This window comes from Parambassis ranga, chromosome 19, assembly GCF_900634625.1.
Source record: "Parambassis ranga chromosome 19, fParRan2.1, whole genome shotgun sequence".
Taxonomy (NCBI): Eukaryota; Metazoa; Chordata; class Actinopteri; family Ambassidae; genus Parambassis; species Parambassis ranga.
In genome coordinates this window covers 7,342,124-7,361,364 of record NC_041039.1, presented here as the reverse complement: position 1 = coordinate 7,361,364, position 19,241 = coordinate 7,342,124, and the positions used below count along the sequence as shown (strand labels likewise).

Here is a 19,241-nt window from a genome sequence, read left to right as displayed (position 1 = left end):
AAGCAGACTCCTGGATACTCCCGTCCACCTGATATATCATCCAGCTCAGGCTTTTTCCATGTTTAATACAATGTGCTGTTATTTATTGAACTAGGCCACCTAGACCTAGACTCTTCGTGTCAGCCAACACCACATAAATGTCTGTAATACTTGCCAGGTTGCATATTAGATCACAATTTAAGCAAGGTTTTGTTATCGGGTGTATAAGAAAGTGACAAATCATTTAATGAATCCTAAATGGAAGTCTACTGTTTATTTTTTGCTGCAGGAACTCAGCGCAGATGCACATATTTACAGGGATGTCCCCTTAATCTGGATAGAATTCCCTGTACTTGCAAAATTATATAAATACTGAAATCTCTGAACTTCATCTGTGGCCAGTGAAGCTGACTTTTCTAGTTTGTTTCTAATTTGATTTCTCACTTTTCTCTACATCCTTTGTTCTGCTGTCCTTTGTTGTCCACATTGTCTACTTTGGCTGTTGTTTAACCCCATAATTTTGAACCGGAAGTGAGGTTAGATGTAAGGTTTAATCTGTCAACATGCTTTAGGTACCTGCTGTGTCTTTGTTTAAAACAGCCCTGAGAGAGTGAGAAAGTTTCTGCTACTGGAACACCTATAAACATTTTGACTGGCGTTAAAGAGTTTGTTAGTTCCTGCAGGACCTTCTCAACTCAAATATAAAACTGACTCTGAAAGACAGAAGACCCTCACTCTGTGGACTTGTTGCTACTGTGTTGTTTGCACAAGTTGCTGCACATTCTTGGTATTCTGACTTGTACAGGAATGCAATTATATTGGGTGTGGCGTCAGTCCCTGCTTCAACTTTTACAGTAAATATAGCTTTATTGCACAAAAATAAAGAGAGATCTATAAAATAAATAAAAGAGCTCTATAGATGGATTAATCAGATTAATTCGTCTGTATTCATTAGATGTTGTATACTTAGTCAAAACTTTAGACATCGTCCTCGTCTTTTCTTTTTGGAGGTCAGTATGACTTTGCTATTATTCATTCTGAAAGGGAATTATATATTAACTATGGGCCGTGCTGCTTGGTGAGGCAGTTCTAATAGTACAGCTCCCAGTGGCTTGCTGTGCGATGGTGGCTAAGACAAATGACAGCTGGCCTATTTAATCAGTGCATAGCTAAGTGGTTCCACACTATTCCATCCTGGCTCACCACTGAGACAAAGCCAGAGCACTTTTATGTCTTGTTGTAAGTGTTGCTGTCTTCAGGAGGGGGAAACGGCAGTTGTGACCAGTTAACCTTGGGTTTGGCATTTTCAATAATAGTTCCTAAAAAATTTCAAGATTGAGCCTATTTCAGTGGAAAAACGTGCAAGTAATTGGTTAAGTGTAAACATTAAACATGAATCAGGATTAAGTCAGCATCCTGTGAATCACCATTTCATGGTTTCCTATTTTGGATTCATACAAAAAAACTGTGGAGAAAGTTGGTGCTCACAGATGTGATCAGGCAGGCCTCTGCATCATAGACCTGTAATGGTCTGGTCCTGTGCCATTTCAACCATGTGAAAACAAATTAATTTCTTTCACTACCTTTAGCTGATCTATTAAAAGACTCACTGCATTCTATGTATTGATTGTGGTCATGCCAAACAGCTTGTGTATTGTCTGAAATGAGTCCTGCTGTGCTGCTTTGGCTAGCTTGACAGATGGTTAATGGTGTGTAACACGTCAGTGTTATACAAAGGTCATTATGTAGACGAGTGTTATTACATAATTTAAGCTGTCATATTGTATCAGGGAGGCATTTACTTTACTTATTGCTAATAATAATTGATATGCATTTAATAATGAACTGTGAGGTGTGGACAGCTAGACTGGTTTGCTATTGGCTCTTATCAGGGATCGTCACAGCAATGTTTCTAAATAAAAATGTTTTTTTTGGTCCTCTGCATATATTTTTTTAAGATGTAATTACTACTTACTAACTTAATACTATTATTATATTTACAGAATTGCTCTTTATTTCCCATCTCAACTGTAAAACGCTCCTGAAAGACCAGGTAGCATTATGAACTGCATGAACTGTACACTTGGCCTCCTAAATATCCTCCCCCTGCATTACATGCATTTTTCTTACAAACTTCAGTATCTATTTTTAAGATCTTTGACATCATGAGAGCATTTTAATAGATTAGTAGTATTTTTTTTCATAGGAGACACCAGCAGTACATATAGGGAAAAACAGCTTTAACGTCCACGACGAAAGGAGCTGTCTGCCTATTCTGTATTGAACATTCTTCACAATGTATAGCTGAGACTCTTGCCGAGGCTTTATTCTGCCAGAATGTTGAGCTTGCAGCTGAGCTGGGGATGTGCCAGGCAGCCAGTGGGTGAGCTGACATGGGTGACCTGTGTGTTTCGGGGGGTCAAGCATGGGCTAAAAGGACTAACTCTCTGGGGAAACTCACTTCCTAAACACCTCAGGAGGCAGAATCTTTCTCCAAGCAGATGACTCAGGGTGCATACATGGCATGAAAAAGGCATCAACATGAAAAGCTGTTATTAAAGTCCCATAAGCTGAAGCACATACTCATTTTGCCTAAGTAAACTCCAGCAGAGAAAATGTATTGGTTTCGAGTCTACTAATCACAGCTGTTAAGATTCATGCATAGCAGATTTTACAGGGCTCGACATCTCAGGGGCTGTTCAGGTTATAAAGTTGTCAACATTAATATCAGCTGCAGTCCATATTAATGTTTTGTATGTCACCTTTAAAATGTCCCATGGGTTGTTTTAGAGACTTGTAATGGACATGTCACTCATTGAGTGTGGTCACAGACTCGCTCAGTATTGCTGTGCAGCAACAGACAGCCCTTGAGTACAGCTGGCATTTGATGAAATAGTCTTTTGTGTGTTTGTGCGTGTGTGTGTTTGCCTAAATACTTGATAAAGTCAGACCCTTGCAGATCAGATGTTGGTTGGTGAGGCCCTGGCGACACTTTTAGATTTCAGTGAGTGGCAGCTCTGCTGTGATTAACCTTTAGGGATTTTAGATGAAGTTGTCTCACTGCCATAGCTGACACCTCATTGTTTTAATAAAGAGAAGGAACTTGATTTTTTTTATTAAGATTTATCTCTGTTCTATTGGAACTAAAGTTGCAATATTTAAAATTGTGAAAACCAAAAAACATCAGACAGAAACAATACTTGACCCCCTGTGCTAAACTACCACTTAAACTAATGTTTTATATTTGCTTGTGTGTGCAAATTATGAGATCAATTAATCTGATACACTTACTTTTTGCCTGTAGAATGCCTTAGTGTCTTTTTGTATATGCTTAAACTTCAGCCACCTAGGGCTACAGCCATGCTTTTGCAAATGTCTGTAGATGCAGTTTAGAAATACCACCCCTGTCATTTGTGAAACCACAACCATTACCTTTGCACAGACATCTAACCAAGGAGACACTGAATGTAAACCAATACGGCTCTGCAAACAGAGCAACAGAAGAGGCTGTTCTGTGAATGCATAGGCCTGTCACAATAACAGATTTTGCTGGACGATTAATTGCCAAGAGAAATTATTGCGATAAGCGATAATATTGTTCAACTAATATAATGATAACGACATATAATGCAATACACCCTTTCAAAGATCAATAAACTTTAATTTCTAAAGAACATTTAACACTGGAAAGCCCCCCAATCATCAACACTATTATTATTATTAATAATATTAATAATAATGGTATTAATACTAATGTTGATATTATTATTATGAGTAGTGGTAGGCCTATTACCATAGTTTATCTAAGCATAGTCAATGGAGTTAAGTCAAACCAACTTGCACGTCATGAGCAACAGAGAGCCAAACAGCACGCTGCTGGGAGTTGGCTCACCTGTGTGTGTATGCGCATCACACCGCTGCAGACAGCTGCAGTGAATTTTAAAAACGCCACTATGTAGACAGAAACACATAAAAGAAACTGATAGCAGAGATGGCACAAGAGGACTGGGCAAGAGAACTAATGGGTGGCGCTGCAGCGAGTGCTGCCAGAGGCGGAGAAGGCAGAGAACTTCACTCGTACAACGCTCTCTGATAGCACATTGTATACATATTAGGGGTGGAACGGTTCACTAAATCCATGGTTCGGTTCATATCACGGTTCTGAGGTCATGGTTTTCGGTTCGGTTCGGTTTACATTGTTGAGTTTTTTTCTACTTTTAACACTCTGGAAATACCATAGATGAGCACAAAATATATCCTAATTATCCAACATTTACCATATTTAAGAATCAGTTCAGTGTTTCCCCATCATTATATCAGGTTAAGTCAATTTCATTTCTTTTTAATTTCTATATAGCACCAGATCATAACAGAAGCCATTTCTTTTCTATCAAAACCTTTCCTATAGAACAGGTCTACACCTTGTTCTTTTATTAAACAAACTAAACAGCTCATGTTATTTATCTTATTTGCATGGCAGCATGTCATATCTGTCTGCATGGTTTACAATTCACCCCTGCTGTCTGCGCACAGAGGCACGATGCGTGTACACACAGACACATGCGCAGACAAACACACACAGAGACACACAAACACCGACACGTGCGCGCACATACTCCCACCGTCGGACAGAGAACTTGTGTTGTTTGCCACCGTTGCTGATGACATGCTAATTGGATAGCCTGAACTCTATGACTACGCTAAGCTATGCAATGCTAACGGTACTGATGCCTGTGTTTTTATTTTATTTTTGCTATTGAAATATGCTATTCACATCCCGCTCTGTAAGCATTGAGGAGACCTTCGGCAGCTTTTCGCTCGATTGGACGCAGAGTGGTGTGGGTCTCTCTGCTCTGCCTGCAGCTGAACCTGCTCGGAGTGTTTTCAGGTGGGGGGAGGAGCTCAAGGTCCTCCTTGGTTAGCCTGACTGCAGAATGCGTGCTTTCACGTCAGTCTCCAAAAGTCACCAGTTTCAGTAGTTGCTTTTGATAGTTTGGAAAGTCACCAAATGTAGCGAGAGAGACGCTAAAGCTGGATCCATACTCCGCGAGAACAGAAAACTCCCTTCCCCCTGCAGACGTTACGCCCACAAAATGACGTCATTTTTTATCTCGGACCGCCCGTTGTGCAGCACACTCATACACATGGCACGGGGGGAGATTTTTCTCTCAAGGCTGTGCGTCAACCATGCTGTGATTGGTCGGAATTTATTGTGGGCGTGATGAATGTGGAGAAGCGCACGAGCTTCTTCAGATGCAGAACACGCAGACAGAAGGAGGAAGTACAACGACGATGGACAGTTTAGATGAGCAGCCGGCAAACAGCTCCTGGAAAGAGAAACACGGCGCACAGAGGAGAGCGTCTGTCCAAAAGGTGGCTACTAATCCCAGTATTGATCACGGCATTACAGTGGCTCGCGCACATTAAACACCGGGAGACGGGATGTATTATTGCAGACAGTCATCCACACGCATCACACAGACCAGAGGTCTGCTACATTCAGCTACACTGATCTTCTATCTATTGTCATGCTGTACGCCCTCTTCCCTGAGCATTATCAGCTCGTTAGGCCAGGTTTCTTGCTAATAGTTTCTGAGGACTCTTTTCTGGCCTCAGTGACTCTGTTTAAATGATGAAATGAAACATTAGATGTGTTGGTAACATTCTGAATGTAACCCAGAAATTATTATTCCATGCAGAGTTTCCTTTATGGCTTGTTGCCCCAGTGCTTTGTAAAAGGAGATCAAATCAATGACCAATAAATATCAAACAGACATTAATTTCTAAGTCTTGTTTATTCTAACCAGCTCCCCCAGTTCCATTTATCTAATCTGTACTTTTAAAAAGGCCAAATGATTATGCTGTGCTGTCAGCATTTTACAAACCATGCATTGGTAGTCAAATTCAGCAGCTTACAGAGCTAAGGCCAAATGAATTGTTGAATCTTTGTTTTCTCTGGGTGACTAAACCAGTTGCCCTGGGTGGCAAGGTTCAGTGGATTATACTGTAAGTTAATTGGCTTCATCTATTCCAGCAATTTAACACAGAGCATTTTTGAGGTGTGCGGAATGATCCAAAGTATAGTGCAGGACAGCAGGTGTGCTAATATGGATGTTGAAATATTGTCCTTTGTGTATAGGAACGCTTGTGTCAGACTTTGCTTGTATAGCTGCTGTTGTTCTGAAGTGTGTTGCGTTTCCTGTTGCATATGTGTTTGGCCATATGTCTCATTACTATAAATGGAGCAGATGCCAAACTGTGTCAGTGTAGCGATGTCAAAATTTTGTGCCAACATGGGGGTTTCAAAGTAAACTCGCTGAGTCAATTGCAGAGTTTCTCTTTAAATATTTGAAGGTAATTACAGCCTCATTAGCATTCACAAGAGATCTAACACAGGGCAGGAAATAATTAGCTATGTCTTGCTGTGCAAAAGGCTAATCTGTGTGGATTCTGCCAGTTTATCACTGTATATTAGTGTATACAGGTGTGATAAATACAATCTTCTCATCTTATAATTACTTGACAAAAGATGTAATGATTTGTAGTTATTGAATTTTTTTTTTTTTGAATCAGTTTCTGTATTATTACATTTAAAGCTGGTAAGGTGCATGTAAGCAGACAGGTTTGGCTTTGCAGAGACTCGTGTAGTGCCACCAATAACACCAGAGACCACTGTGTGAGAATGTCTCTGTGAAAGGCTTTGCTCTGTAATGAGCCCGGTTCTGCTCTCTCCCTCTCCCTGTCGTACTGGGAAAGATGATTTTCAATTAAAGGAATAACTTTTCTCTACAGAGGCAGTAAAAGTGGAGTTATCAACCTGCATTAGATTGTACCCCTAAGGCTTGCTTTGGAGCCGGGCGCATGGCAGGAAGTCCTGCCAAAAGGTATTACAGTTCTTGGCATCTCGATCTGGCAAGTAGTTTTTCTCCACCTGCTCCTCCCCTCACCTCTCTCCGTGCCCTGATCCTGCCCACTTCCCTTGTTTACTCTGTCTCATTTTTTTTTAAATGAAGTATTGTTAATCTTCCTGTCGTCATAAAAAACCATCAGTATTTCCTCCTGGCCTACTGGCCCTTCTATTGTGATACAGTAATATCTCAAATAGCATTTCCTGCTTGTGTCCAGAAAGAGTAAAAATGTGGTCCTACCAGTGAGAGAAAGACCTGGGTTTTTTCCTGACTCACAGCTCAGCTGCTGTTGTATTTATTTCAGGTTATTACAATAACATAATTTTCTCTTTCTAACCACAGATAAAGCTAAAAGGGTGTTGTATATAATTGGTCTAAAAGAAGCAGAGTGATTTTGTTGGTGTTTCTCTTGAGTTTGCCTGTTAATTACAACCATCAGGCTTCTGTCTGAAAGCCTAAATCTTTTATTAAACCCTATTAGAGAAAGACTTGAAGTTAATTACCATGTTTTCTCTGCTTTGTACATCATTTACAAAGCTCTTTCTCTATCTGTGTTTTATAAACACTCTGTATAGTATTTTTTCCACCATTGACTAATATAGCTGAGAGACACTGTGTTGCAATATCTCAGCCAAGGTTTTAATAATGTACAAGGAGGCTTTCATCTGGTTTACAAGGTTTGAAAAGATCTTTATTTCTCAGGAGTAGAAAATAATGACAGAAAATTGGAATTACAGTAATTTTCAAACCCTTTAAATGTCCTCCCTTTAACAATAAGATTCTTCTTATGAATTCTGAGTCATAGCCTGCAAGTGTGCATGAGTGCGTTTTGCATGGTTAGTTTATTAGGAACACTTTTGTACTCCGCCATGCCTTGCCAACTAATGTGCTACATGGACACCCGAGTCTTTTTTATAAACTGTGGGACTTCATTCAGACAATTATCTCCAGCTAATGGACATCGTCCACACTCAGATTAAGACAAGAACTGACGGCTCTGACGCACCACCCCCAGAACCGGCTTCTCAAGAGGATCACTTTTATTATTTTAAATGGAATATTGTAGGTCACAGAAAACAGTACACTTTAACTCCTTACGGTTTTGTAAATTATGGATTTTTGATCAATTGATGCTGAGCAGTGTCGTTAAAAAAACTACAATTTGGGTGGCTGTGTATCCTTCTTACTGAAAGTGCTGTCATCCTTGAGATGAACGTCAAATGTATAATATAGTCATGTAAAGGATTTACTTTTAAAACTCTGCAGTCAGTCAGTCCATGGTAGTGATTTACAGTCAGAGATATCCTTCAGAGAATACCAATATAGTGTGTGTGTGTGCGTGTGTGTAACCCCTCTCTGCTGACTCTTCCACCTTTCCTCTGAGACCCGTCGTGTAGCTGGAGTGTAATAATCATCTTCTCTTCAGTCCTGCTGCCTGGTAAGGCTGTTCTTAGTCCACTGTGTGCTTATTAAAGTGCTCCTTATTCAACTTGAGCACTGTATTAAATTCATATTCCCTTGCTCAGTTTCACTGCATGTAACTCTTCTCTTACAGTCTTTGTTTTTTCCTCTCACATATGGTTGGTTTAATCCAGTCTTTGTTTGCCCTTGAACAAAACTGCAGAAATGAAAATGTACATATCTACACATCATTAGCAATCTCAGTGTTGTCAGTTTCTCTGCTTTGAAGCTGTTTTAGGATTGAGAAACTGCAGAATAAATAATAAGCAGTTTTTTTGAGGAACTGCACCTCAGGACTGGCTTCATTTTTCATGGATGTTGCTGCTTGATTTCTTTAGAGAAGAATGCCAAACAGAATCATGACAGGGTGTTGGATATGTCATGTTATTTTGTCACAGACACAAAGTTGACCATGTTGAATAATACTGAAAAGGAAAAACTCAAACCCAGTTGGTTCCAAAGAGTTTGAGACTGCTAGTTTCTCATTGTGGTCACAGATGGTTACATTAAAGTTACATTAATTGCCAGTTATTTGCATCATCCTCTGATGCTCAGGAATTCACATCAAGAACCTGACGCTATTACATTTTAAAAATGTAAAAAAATCAGCCGTGCTGCAGTAAAAACATGGAAAAATAAGGGTCAAAGCTTTGAGTGCTGCTACACTAGTTAGATGTTTCAGGTTCCAGGGTCCTTCTTTAGTATAAAGTTGCACTTTGGCTCAGCCCATACAGACCTATGTCTTGTCCTGCTGCAAGGTCCTCTGGTCTGGGATTTCCTGGCTGGAACTCTGTGTGCTGACAGCCCATGGGGACTTTACACAAAACATCAAGAGGTTCAGTCCTTCCCAGTGAACATTTTCTATGCACTTCTCCCACCTCCTCTTTCCCACCCCTACTTCATCAGCATACCACATTATCATCTGAGTGTAATGATATGTTATACTCTGCGTAGATTAGTGCAGGTTATTAGTGAGCCCAAAGTGTAGAATTACAATCAGTCCAGTGTTTAGACGAGGCTGCTTATAATTGTGCGGAAGGCGTAGACGTGTGCTGGCTAAGTGGATAGGTCTATAATCTGATTCCTCACTCATTTCCTATGATGATAATGTTCTCTGAGTTTGCACAGCCTTATGCAAGAGGTTACGTATGGTAATGAGCCCTTGGCAAATGATGCTACTGTTTATCCCGTTTCCAGAAAATCATTTGCATGCCACTCTCCAGGGAGAATGTGGTCCACTTCCTCATCCTGTCCATCTTTTTTTCTCTGATGGATTTTCTCTCCCTCACTGCTTCCTTACTGACATGAGTTTACTCGGATATGCAAACACAGGTTTGTGAGTAATCAGAGCTGTCATTTAGTCTCCACGTGACATGAATCACATTGGTGTCCTGTGTAATTTAAACCATCAATTTTTCTCATGTCAGAGTTAGGTTTCATTGTCATCTTGTCAGCATCTTCACTTGGTGTGATTTGTGTACATTTTGTGATTGCACCTCTTGCCCAGTGAGGATATCTCCAGGTCTCTGCTCTCCCATTTTGTTTTTTTTAATGAGACTGGGACTGATTGGCAGTGATCACAGGGGAATTTTTGCATTTGCTGATAACATATGAAGCTTCATCCTTCTATTAAAGCCTTTTGCAATGTGGATAACATGCTGACTCAGCTAAACCTGTGACCCACTTTTAAACAGACAGATGCAGCAGTTGATAGCTTGACAGTTTTTTCTAGCTCCTCTTAATGGTAGTTTAATTGAGCACAGTGTGCTGTACGGTGACTCTCTGATGCCTCCACACAGATTAATCCCACCCCCCCTTTTGATTGTTTTGTTGCTTTCTACCCCTGTAGGTACCTTTTGTGTCTCAGCGTGGTACCACTGAATTCATTTCCTGAGGTCTTTGTTCCTTTGTCAGCCCGCTGCTCGTGTTCTGGTAGCTTCACTGGGCTCGTTGGATTGTTCTGGGGGATCACAAAATGCACTGCGGACATGCACGTGTACATGCGCGTACACTTGGACAACAAAACAACACAGGGCTGAATGAAATCAGCTACACATAGCATTTCATGCTGTCCATTTAATGATGAATGGGTGCACAGCAAATCTATCTTTTCTGCTTTCTGCTATATATGCTGAACCTCAGGCTGTCAGAGCATGCTTTGTAACAGTCATTTTGACTTTGTGGTGGTGTTGGGTAAACATCCCCAGAAATGTTGTAGAGACACTGAGGCTTGACCACTGACCAGTGTTCCTCTTGTATTTTGCATGTTGTCATTATGATTGATACATTTCCTGTTGCCAAAGCAACCTGATTAACCAGCCATTTAGCTATGTTTCAGCTTCTTTGATAACGCAATTATCAAATGCTCAACCTCTTCTATGGCTGGCACAAACTGTACTGTTATGTCAAATGAGTTTGAATTGCTTACTTTGTCTGGCTAATTCTTAATTGTGGTACCTAGCATACAGGTCACATGGCAGATTTTGTTGTTTTGTTGTTGTTTGTTTTTGTTAGCCATTATTGGTATATCAGCGTATATATCAGCAATTAACATGTGTTTACACAACCTCAGGGAGAAAAAAATTGCTTACGTTATTTGGGTCTTGTCACTGCATTTTGTCCTGTAGTGTGCACTTGAAAGTTGATTGTTTACAATATTCTCAGCTGTTTGCAGCACATGTGGTGCTGTCTTGATGGTAAACTGCTACTTGTTTGCTAATATCTGCTCCAAATCCAAGCTAGTCAAAAACTGAACACAAAACACCTGCTCTTATCTTCTGTGTGGGTTTAGAGTGCACAAAGCGAATTAACAACAGTAACAAAAAGTGACAAAAGCAGGAAAGGCTTTGTTAATAATTGTCAAACAAAAAGAGACAACAGAAAAAGCATTGGTGTGTGCCACCTAATATTCAAATGAACTCTAAACAGCTCTTCAGATTTTTTTGCAGGAGAAAACTGAACTCTACCATCAGCATGCTGGGAAGGCTTCGGTGTCTGCCGCGAGGTTCTTTTTTAATTAAGCAGCCATTCACCTCCATAGACCTCTGTTGGAGTGTGGTGCATTTACTCAGCAGGACATTCATATATGCATATAGACATGCAAGCACCTCTGTCTCCACTGCCACTTGGCACTGGCAGCGTGGATTATGTGTGCACAAACAGCAATTTCTCCAGGTAGGATTTTATTGCCTTTACAATACAACATTATCATGTCAGCGGCCTCTGACAATAGATGTGTGACGCTACATGTGCTAGACTTTAAAAAGAGAAAAACTTGCACGGTGTCCACAAGGAGAAGAGTCCTAAAACAGGGCTTGGATGTATGTGTTTTTCCCGATCTTTCTGACATTTTGCTGGTGTACAGAACATATTTTGGCATTAGTGTTTCAAGGACATAAAAGCTGAGCTGCTCTTGATAGAAGTCATTGTAGCACGTGTGATAATAAGCACATTATTCATTATTATAGATTCTTGCTGGAGGATCTAATAACACTTGTTGCTGCGACAATGGGCTGATTGAAGTTGATGTGAGGGAGGTAGAGTTGGCAGATGAGTGGTTAAATAAAATAAAAATAAGTCCTATTTAGTTGATTTGATTAGCTAGATATGTATTTCTTTCCATCTATAAAGTACACTAATCATTCATAACATAATGTCCTGACAGGTAAGGTGAATAACACTGATAAGCTGATTAATTTGCAAGTTTAAGCACAAAAATGGACATGGGTGAGGATTTGTGGGACTTTAAGAAGGGCCCAATTGTGTTGGTTTGACGACTGAGTCCTGAGGGGGGAGTTCCCGGTCTGGTGTGGTCAGTACCTATCAAAAGGTCCAAGGAAGGAAAAGCAGTGAAGTGGTAACATTGTCACAGGTAGCCAAGGGTTGATGATGCAGGTGGAGAGTCATAGCAGCAACTTTATCTCACACTGTTTAAAAGGTAATTCTGGTACTGAGACTATAATATATATACTACAGCTGAGGCATGTTTTTTTTTGTTTTTTTTTGTTTTAATCAACACTTAGATAATCAGCCATAATATCAGTATACTGGACAAAAATCCAGCATCATCTCTAACTTTTATGTTTTGTCTTAGAAAATCAAAACATTTTTTTTTGTACAAAACTACAGTAATTTACTATCCTCTGAGCAAATCTTTGTATCACTGTCATTATCATTGCGAGCCTTGTACGTCAATATCGGTTCCTTTTTTAGCAGGCAGTGTCCATATGTTTTATATTACAGCATTGATGGTGCCAGGCCCAATTGTCACTATTTCAGACCGTGTGGGTGGACATCCTCTGGAAGTGTGATGCCTCTACCACATATCGTAGTGGCACACAATTAGCGCCACAAGGGAGCCAAACAGCTATTATTGCCTTTTTTCCCTGCTGCTGTAATATCTCCTCTTATATTGTCCTCTCTCATCTTTCTCCAGCGATTTATAACTACGATGCCCGGGGAGAGGAGGAGCTGTCACTGCAGATTGGCGACACAGTGCACATACTTGAGACATATGAAGGTGAGAACAGGCTTACTAATGCATAATCAGAGCTGACATACCAATGTTGAACATTACATTCCTGTTAAGTAATGATCCACTTTAGACAAATGTTTATAATTAGTTGTTTTTTTTAATTGGGGTGTTTTATTGTCCATGTCTACTTAATATGAGGAGTCAACTTACATTGAACCTAATTGTGCTTTCCATCAGACTGGTACAGAGGTCATAGGCTGAGGAGAAAATCCAAAAAGGTGAGTGGCTTAAACACACAGGTTTACGCACCCTTGTGCTTCTGTCCTACACACACCACAATATTGTTTTGATTTCTTCCTCTTCCAGGGCATATTTCCTGCTTGTTACATACATCTGAAAGAGGCCACAGTCGAGGGCAGTGGGTAGGTACTTCCACACTTGTAATATGCATGTAAAGATGTTTTCCTCCTTTCAGTACATTTTTAAACAAGCTCACAAATGGGGCACAAATGAGACGTTTGCCCTCCCAATTTGTTTTCTGACTTGGTGAGAAGCTCATTGTCTTGATAAAAATGCAAGTTGTACATAGACGCCCTCAGAGGTTGTTCCAGTGGAAAGGCCCTTGATCTGATGTGACGTGTGTTTGTTGTGGCACAACTTGTGGCACTGGTTTTGTTTTGATGTGTCTTCTTTCATTTCACTTGCACAGCACAAAGATAAACTTCAAAGTCCTTGAATTTAAGAAAAGCTTGACAAGCAGAGATTTTATTCACACAAGCTCTGACATTCTTCTGGTTCACTTTAATAGGCAACAGTAGAGAAACTTTAATATGATGATTTATCTCGGGATAAAAGCCTTTGAGAGGGAGTCTTCTTCTCTTACACGCGCACATTGTGCCTTTGTGTGTTGAGAAGAGAACACAGAATCACTGTATCCTATTTGTTCTCTGTCAATGCAGGCCGAAGGAGACGGTCATTCCCACTGAGCTGCCCCTGGTTCAGGAGGTTACCACCACGCTGCGGGAGTGGGCTGCAATATGGAGGGACTTATATGTGGTGAGCTATCCTGTCTTCCTCAAATGAAAACATGTCACATACAGACAGAGCATATTAATCTTTATGCATTTGTCTATTTTATTTGAGTTCACTATGTTTTGTTGTGCCTGTGTACACAGTTTTCAAAAAAATCTTTTAGGTTTGTCTTGTTATTGTTCTGTTGTAAATAAACAAAAATAACATCCACATTCAGTGTCATCTAAACACATCATTGTGTGTATCCTTGAGGTTTACCAACCATGCTGAAAACACTTCCTTTCTCAGAAAACTGTGTTTACAAGTAGTCTTGCGTTTGATTTATACCTGGTGCATTGCAGCCATTTCTTGGTGCATAATCACTAGTGGCTCATAGTGTCACCTGTCTGCATGCGCATACACACATTTATCCTCTAGTAGACACACTTGGTACTAGAAATCAAATCCTCCGATAGTCGAGCACTTGGCCTTGAACAGTTCTTGTGTATAAACGGTACACTGTTCTCACCTACAGGGGGACAAGCGTGAGATGTTCAACTCAGTCCGTGACATGATCTACGACCTCATCGAGTGGCGCTCACAGATCCTGTCTGGCACCCTCCCGCAGGACGAGCTCACTGAGCTGAAACAGAAAGTCACCTCCAAAATAGACTATGGCAACAAGTGAGGATCTGTCCGTTAGAGCACTTTAGCCTTGTCCCTCCCTCCCTGAGGCTTATATCCCTTTGTCCTCATATCTATCCGGAAAAAATGACTCTTGTTGGAATAGGTCAGCAGTGTCAGTCAATAGAAGATGACAGGGTCATCACTTAGCTTGAGAACAAACTGGAGGGATTTAGCTTTGGCAAATAGTACTGTGTTCCATCATGAAATGACAGCTTTTGCTGTGTCTGCAGTGGGCCTAGAAAATCGTTTGAAAATGAAAATTGTGAAGCTACATTCTGCTCCTGTGATGAAACTTTAAACCTTTGGTTAGGTAGAGAAATGGCTATTGCCTCTACAGAAGCAGGGAGTGAGGAGCTGATGAAATCCATCGAGTGCATTTCGGCTGCGTGCTGTTGTCTTCGCCAGCACACTGCAGCAGAAACAGCTGAACAAAACAGATGAGATTTGAAAGATAACAGTGAAATACTACAGTATATGTAAAATAGAGTAAAAGGAGTAGCAGCTTACACTTAATAAGAGAAATTCAACAACTACATATGTTTTTGCATGTTTTTCCCCTTTTTGTATTGAAGGTACTTGGATCTCGATCTGGTGGTCAGAGACAAAGATGGAAACATACTGGACCCAGAACTCACCAGCACCATCAGCCTGTTCAGGGCACATGAGGCGGCTTCCAAACAAATCGAGGACCGCATCCAAGAGGAAAAGGTGCATGCAGACAGGGTCTAATCCTGCTGCTGTTTTTTTTAATCCAGATATACATCAAAGATAAATTAAAGCCCATTAGTGCACAGTGTGAAAGAACATGGTACACAACGGGATCTAAATGTAGTCACATTTAGAATGCCTTGTTGAATCTCAGTGTAACAGGCATAATTACACTGTTTGCATTTGAAAATAAATTAGAAGGTCGTACAGTTATATAAAGTGTGGAAAAACATGGTCCTGGTACATAGAGATGCCTGTCTGCTTCAGCATGTCAGGAAATAGCTATATTCCCAGATTCTCTATTTTACTTGGCGTGTCAGTGGCATCCCTCACCTGAATGTCAGTTGGCAGTATGTAGCTAGTGCCACACGATAAGTGCCCTGCAGTTATGTGGTCTCATTTTACTTGACCTTCTCTTTCAGGGGTCTTTATTGCATATGCATGGGTAATAAGAAAGTGTCCAGGTCAACATGATAAATATTAATGATGTGGCCTCGGCATATTTTTGAAGGGCAACCAGGGAATCACACTCTTAAGTTCTTTTTTTTTTGTCCCAGGGATCAAGAAATGATTTTTTTTTAGTTTTCAGTTTGCCATTTTGTTACATTTTCAGAAACACAGCGCCAGTAGCTGACAGTCATTACCACACAGTGTCTCTTTCTTCATTTGCTGCTGGGCTCTTTGTTCAAACTCCACTGGCCTGAGCCCTGTCTGTATGTGGCTGGAAGCCACCCAAATAAATACCCAGCATTCACTGTGACACCTCTGTTTCTCTGACAGTCTCAGAAGCAGAATATTGATCTGACAAGGCAAGCAAAGTTTGCTTCCACGCCAGCTTTCGCCCTCTTTGTGACTCTGAAGAATGTGGTGTGTAAGATCGGCGAGGACGCAGAGGTGCTCATGTCACTGTACGACCCAGTGGAGTCCAAGTTCATCAGGTAAACCCACAGGTGCACATTCACCCACACCTTTTTTCTTACACACACACACACGCACGCACGCACAGTGCAAGAATGTGACTAGGACAAGTGGAGCCTGCTGCCCAGGGATTTGCTATTGTTTCAGGATTGTGACAGCAAATTATCACAAGTAGAGCAGCTCAGCAGTGGAATGTTACTCTTGCATCCAGCATCAGTCATGCATTTTATAATGTCTGGATTAACATTCAGGCTTGTGCAGCTTTAGTTAATGCCATTCTTCTCAATTGAATGTATTAGACATGTTTCAATATGAATGTGAGCCATACTTTTTCTCTGTCTTACAGTGAGAACTACCTGGTGAAATGGTCTAGCTCAGGTCTGGTGAAGGACATAGACCAGCTCCACAACCTGCGGGCAGTCTTCACGGTGAGTGTGTTTTGACTGTGTGAATGTGTGGGCACTCGCTTGTAGTTCACTGTTTATTCAGCCATGTTATGAGGCATGTTTGAGCCTGTTTGCAGAACCTGTATTTGTTAAACTTTTAGACAAAGAGCCCAGCATTCTGTATGTATTTACCAAGGCAGTCACCTCTATCTAATGGAAGCCCAAGGGCAGAAGGGTCAGCCTGCACCCACTACAAGCGCTATGCTAGTTTTGGAAAGGGATTGCCTGCAAGAAATGAAGATGTGAACACAATCGAATGTAGCTGAAGCAATTTTTTGTGAAAAAATATAGCTTACCCTTTACACACCTACTGCTCTTCATCACAGTTTATGTTGCGCACTGTAGCACAGCTGTAGTTCCAATCTATACTGCACAATTTGACTGTAATAGTTTCACCATCTGAAGTGTAACTCATCATGTAGTAACTCCAATGTTCAGCAGTTTTCTTTTTCTCCCATCATCAGGACTTGGGCAGTGAAGATCTAAAGAGAGAGAAGATCAGCTTTGTGTGTCAGATTGTCAGAGTGGGGCGAATGGAGCTACGAGACAACAACACAAAGAAGCTGACTTCTGGTCTGAGACGACCCTTCGGAGTGGCGGGTAGGGCAGAAAATACAGAGACTCTGCGTTGACCTGCTGGTCAAAAAGAACTTTTAGTAGTTATCTTTTAAAGCACGGATTCAGACTCGATCTGGTTAAAGAATAAACATTGTCCTAGACTCTTTGGGTGAATAAATATATTTAGCTAAAAAAATCAGAGATATCCTGCTGTAGAAGAGAGAAGAATTAGAGTTTGACTTATCTCCTGTTGGCGAGCAGCCAGGTGTTTCGTAAACTAATTAGATTGGCGTTTTGCCCACAGTTATCCAACAGAGAAAATGATGCCCCTATTTCACTGTCTTGTTTTCAGTGAAAGCAAGGTGAATGACAGCCTGATTTACGATGGCCTATCTTTAGACATCATCATTATTGCCCCTGTGGACATGAGCCTGATCCTTTTAGATCTGATCCATTTTAGATATAGTTATAAAAAGCCTTGAAATGGCTGACCTCTAGCTTCAAGAGTAGATCATTCTTGTAACACCTTTGATGGCCACTTGGGGCAGTCTCCATTAACTTCCTCTATGTTAAAGTGAACAGCTTTCCAGGAGATATTAAAGGTAGGGTAGGAGATTTCATTCTGATGCACTTTTTGTTAAATTAGTGTAACTCTTTACAATCTGATAGCAACTGATTAGTTCGGCAGTTTCGCTTTAAATCAAAGAATATTAATCATCTGTCATCATCTGCCTGCCTGCTCTGCCCACTTTCTGAATAGATTGACGTTTGGCAGTCATGCTGCCCAGAATGGTAAATGTGACTGTACATCTCTGTAACTGCCACTGTAACTTACCAAAAATCTAAACCCTTGGCCTCAATTAGTGCTAATCAGTGAGAAGCCCACATTGACTGTGGCTGCTTTTACCCCCCTGATGTGGCCTTACCATACAGTTATCTCTGTCTTTTTTACAGCTTCAACCCTTGGGAGTTTCAATCTGCTGTCTCTTTTGTTTTTTCACAGTAATGGATGTCACTGACATCATAACGGGCAAAATGGACGATGAGGACAAGCAGCACTTTATCCCATTTCAGCCGTAAGTGCACTGTGCTGCAGCACAAGATTAATCATATGCAGCATAGAGTTCCTTAAACTTAGAGATAATATTGCATAAAATGGGTAGATATATTTTTCTATTCATACTGTTATTTCCATTTTATGACTGTATATAGTTTTATCAAGACTGTATATAGTTTATCAGCTACATAGCAGTTTTATTTTGACTTTTCATTCACAAGTTTTGATTCCTTGACACTGGATTAGTGGGGGTTTTAAGACAGTAGTGCTCCCCAAATTCCCTGCTGACTCAATTAAGACAATCTCATTAACTGCTACCATTTTTGTAGGATGGCATACAGAGTCAGAGTAACCTTTCCCTTAACGTAATTTCCTGCATAATTGAATGCTTCAGATTCAGGCAGTTTAGCTGGCAGATCACCTCACTTAACGGTTTTATCTGTAAGCATAAATCATGGAAATTAGAGCCTTCCAGTGTGGAAAGGAGAACAGGTTCTACAAGGGATTATTTATGCCCAAATGTGAATATTTGCCATTGAAGAAAAATGAATACGTTTTTAAATAGCAGCTCTAACACAACCCATTATTGATGGTGTTTTCAAGGCTGGCAGAGGAAAGAATAAGTGAAGGAGCCATTTAGAGATTTTGACATAGTGATGTAGTTTGGCATCCAAACAGAAATGGAAATGGCCCACAGAAATGGGCATCATGCAGGCATAATTTTTTGTTTTCCTGAAAGCTACCAGTCGGAGACTGGATAGACCTCATCGCTGTTAGATTATATGTTGCGGTGAACTTACCGATTAGATGTGAGGATTTACAGCTGTCTTTGCTATCAGCCAGACAAAAAGACCTCATCTAGGGGCATTTTTCACTATTTCCAACATGAATTACGTTAATCTGTTAATCCTAACCTAATCCTGACCTAAAAATAATCAGAACATTTCTTCATAAAAATAATATTAAATGGCAGTTATCTTTGCATTTAATGTCTGTCCAGCAACATCAAATCCAAATACCAAAACATTATAATT

General features: G+C 40.5%; 1 protein-coding gene across 2 annotated transcripts in view; it reads left to right on the top strand.

Moving 5' to 3' along the window:
• dock1 (dedicator of cytokinesis 1) overlaps positions 1-19,241 on the top strand; it is a 138,710-nt gene that overhangs the window by 5,314 nt on the left and 114,155 nt on the right. For both annotated transcript variants that reach the window (XM_028429969.1, XM_028429968.1), the window contains exons 2-11: positions 12,784-12,867; positions 13,060-13,100; positions 13,189-13,244; positions 13,782-13,878; positions 14,369-14,517; positions 15,093-15,228; positions 16,009-16,166; positions 16,493-16,574; positions 17,057-17,192; positions 18,154-18,226. In XM_028429969.1, the coding sequence (XP_028285770.1) occupies positions 12,784-12,867; positions 13,060-13,100; positions 13,189-13,244; positions 13,782-13,878; positions 14,369-14,517; positions 15,093-15,228; positions 16,009-16,166; positions 16,493-16,574; positions 17,057-17,192; positions 18,154-18,226 (1,012 nt within the window). The remainder of the gene's footprint in view (positions 1-12,783; positions 12,868-13,059; positions 13,101-13,188; positions 13,245-13,781; positions 13,879-14,368; positions 14,518-15,092; positions 15,229-16,008; positions 16,167-16,492; positions 16,575-17,056; positions 17,193-18,153; positions 18,227-19,241) is intronic.